Source organism: Jatropha curcas, chromosome 2, assembly GCF_041381405.1.
Source record: "Jatropha curcas cultivar XTBG-Jc1 chromosome 2, XTBG_Jcur_1.0, whole genome shotgun sequence".
In the NCBI taxonomy this organism is placed as follows: Eukaryota; Viridiplantae; Streptophyta; class Magnoliopsida; order Malpighiales; family Euphorbiaceae; genus Jatropha; species Jatropha curcas.
The window spans coordinates 31,135,158-31,137,752 of NC_143152.1; the positions used below are offsets into that span (position 1 = coordinate 31,135,158).

The 2,595-nt window shown below is 34.8% G+C and overlaps 1 protein-coding gene across 1 annotated transcript; it reads left to right on the plus strand.

Annotated features, from left to right (window-relative positions):
* Nucleotides 1-963: 963 nt before the first annotated feature.
* Nucleotides 964-2,595, plus strand: AHL19 (AT-hook motif nuclear-localized protein 19). The gene has a single exon (XM_012233919.4). The coding sequence runs from the start codon at nt 1,472-1,474 to the stop codon at nt 2,327-2,329; it is 858 nt and encodes a 285-aa protein (XP_012089309.1). The 5' UTR covers nt 964-1,471; the 3' UTR covers nt 2,330-2,595.

The window sequence follows — 2,595 nt, forward strand, 5'->3', positions numbered from 1 at the left end:
ATTGAATTTGAAGATATAACATTGACAAGTTGAATTTTTAATTATCTTCCTAATCACATATATATACACGATTTAAAAGAATTATTAATATTTTATTCTAATACTGTATTTCATATTTAATACAATGAAATTAATATTTCCTATAAAAAACACAATTTGGTTTGATAACAAAAATTAACCAAAAAAAAAAAAAGATTAATTGTCATGTCAACAAATCTAATCTAATTTAACTTGAAAAAGGTTAAATTATTGATAATTAAACCTGTAAAGATTGTAAAAGGTTAATTAGTATGACCAATCAAAGAAAAAAAAGTCAATTGGTAGGGTTGCCAAAATTAAAATTAATTATAATAGAATTACAATAGTAGTAAAATTGAAGTATTACTTTATTGTAATTATTAAGTGTTTATGATAATTATACAGTGCAATTTAAAAATAAAAGGTACCGTTAAGACATTTGCTTTGACTTTTTAATTTTAATTTTTCAAGAAATATTTATAAATGTTTTTTTTATTTAAGAAATTAAAAAAAATAATAAATTAATTATCATTTGAACATTGCATTGATTGACTAGTTTATATGCATAATGTATGTTATGATGGAGCATTCTCTCTCCTAATTTATATATAAATATAGTCTCAAATTTATTTTTTTTATTAATTTAATCTACAGTGAATCCATATATTAAGTGTATGTAAGTCATTTCAATTATATATATATATAAAATAAATAAACTAAAATTTATCAGTACGCGAGAATCCATATATTAGGTGTATGTAAGTCATTTCAATTATATATATATAAAATAAATAAATTAAAATTTATCGGTACGCGAGATAAGGACGTGCGCCCCACTTTCTCTCTCTTCTCAAGCTCACGCGACCCCACACTCAAAAACCCTAATTTCTAATTTCCAAGGAGAGGACTGAGGAGAGAGTAGAGACCATCATCTTCTCATTTCTTAATACAATATAATATATATACCTACAAACCCACATTTTATTGAAAGAAAAATACAAGAAACCCACAGCTCCCTAAGAACTTGACACACCCAAATTCAAGGCACACCCACACGTTTCCATAATCTAACACAGATTCATTTATCTCCCTCCTTCGTCCTCTTCTTCTTCTCTTCTTCTCTTCAATTACTTCGTAGGTTCTAAAAGTTACTAGGTTTATTACACTCTACCAGCAAGAATCTATACAGATACATATATACTTTTCTTGGTTCTCTCTTTCTTTCTTTCTTCTTTCTTTCTTTCTTTCTTTCTTTTCTTTGAATAACCTTTCTTGAATCTACCAGCAAGTTTCTTGAATCTTGTTCTTCAAAACCCTTAATTCTCGCTTCCTTCTTTAATTTCTTTCCTATGTGTGTTAATTAAATTAACCTTTCTATACATACGCTCAGTTTCTTGTGGTCATCTTCCATATTAATCGGTTTCTGATAATTAGTTAGAGTTCCTTAGCAGCCATGGCGAACCGGTGGTGGGCCGGGCAGGTGGGTTTACCTGGAATGGACACATCAACTAGCTCATCATCTCCAATGAAGAAACCAGATCTAGGTATTTCCATGTCGAACAGCAATAGAGAAACAACTGATCAGAGTGGTAGACGAGAAGAGGATCAAGAAGAAGATAGAGAACATAGCGATGAACCTAAAGAAGGTGCTATAGACATGGCCAGTCGCCGCCCTAGAGGTCGCCCTCCTGGATCCAAGAACAAACCTAAACCACCCATTTTTGTGACTAGAGATAGCCCTAATGCTCTCAAAAGTCATGTAATGGAGATTGCTAATGGGTCTGATGTAGCTGAGAGTTTAGCTTCTTTTGCAAGAAAGAGACAAAGAGGGGTTTGTGTTCTTAGTGGTAGTGGTATGGTTACTAATGTAACCCTTAAGCAACCATCTGCTCCCGGCGCTGTCATGGCCCTCCATGGTAGGTTTGAGATTTTATCGCTAACCGGAGCCTTCTTGCCCGGACCAGCTCCGCCTGGAGCGACTGGACTGACTATATATTTAGCTGGAGGGCAAGGGCAAGTTGTCGGAGGTAGTGTGGTGGGATCACTAGTAGCATCGGGGCCAGTTATGGTGATTGCAGCAACGTTTTCGAATGCTACTTATGAGAGGTTGCCATTGGAGGAGGAGGAGGAAGGGGGTAGTGGAGCCCAAGGGCAAATTGGTGGTGGAAGTGGTGGTGGAGGCGGCGAAGGAAGTGGTGGAGGAATGGGGGATCCGGCAACATCAACGCCTGCGTATAATTTGCCTCCCAATATGGTTCCTAATGGGGGACAATTGAACCTGGAGGGATTTGGATGGAGACCACCCTATTAATTAGAGAGATTAACTAGAAGGATTCAATATCTCATCTTCTTCTGGATTGATGTATTGGTAACTGGTGCGATATAAAGGAGTAAGCTAGGAATGAATAAATTGGAGACTTATGGATCTATATTTTGTATATTTCTTGCTTTATGGCCTTTGGCTTCATTTTGGAGTACTATTTGTACTACCAAGTATTATTTCTTCTTCTTCTTCTCCTTCTTTTGAACTTAGAAAAAGTAACTAACTGAGACCTGAGCTCTATCATTTTTAGTAAA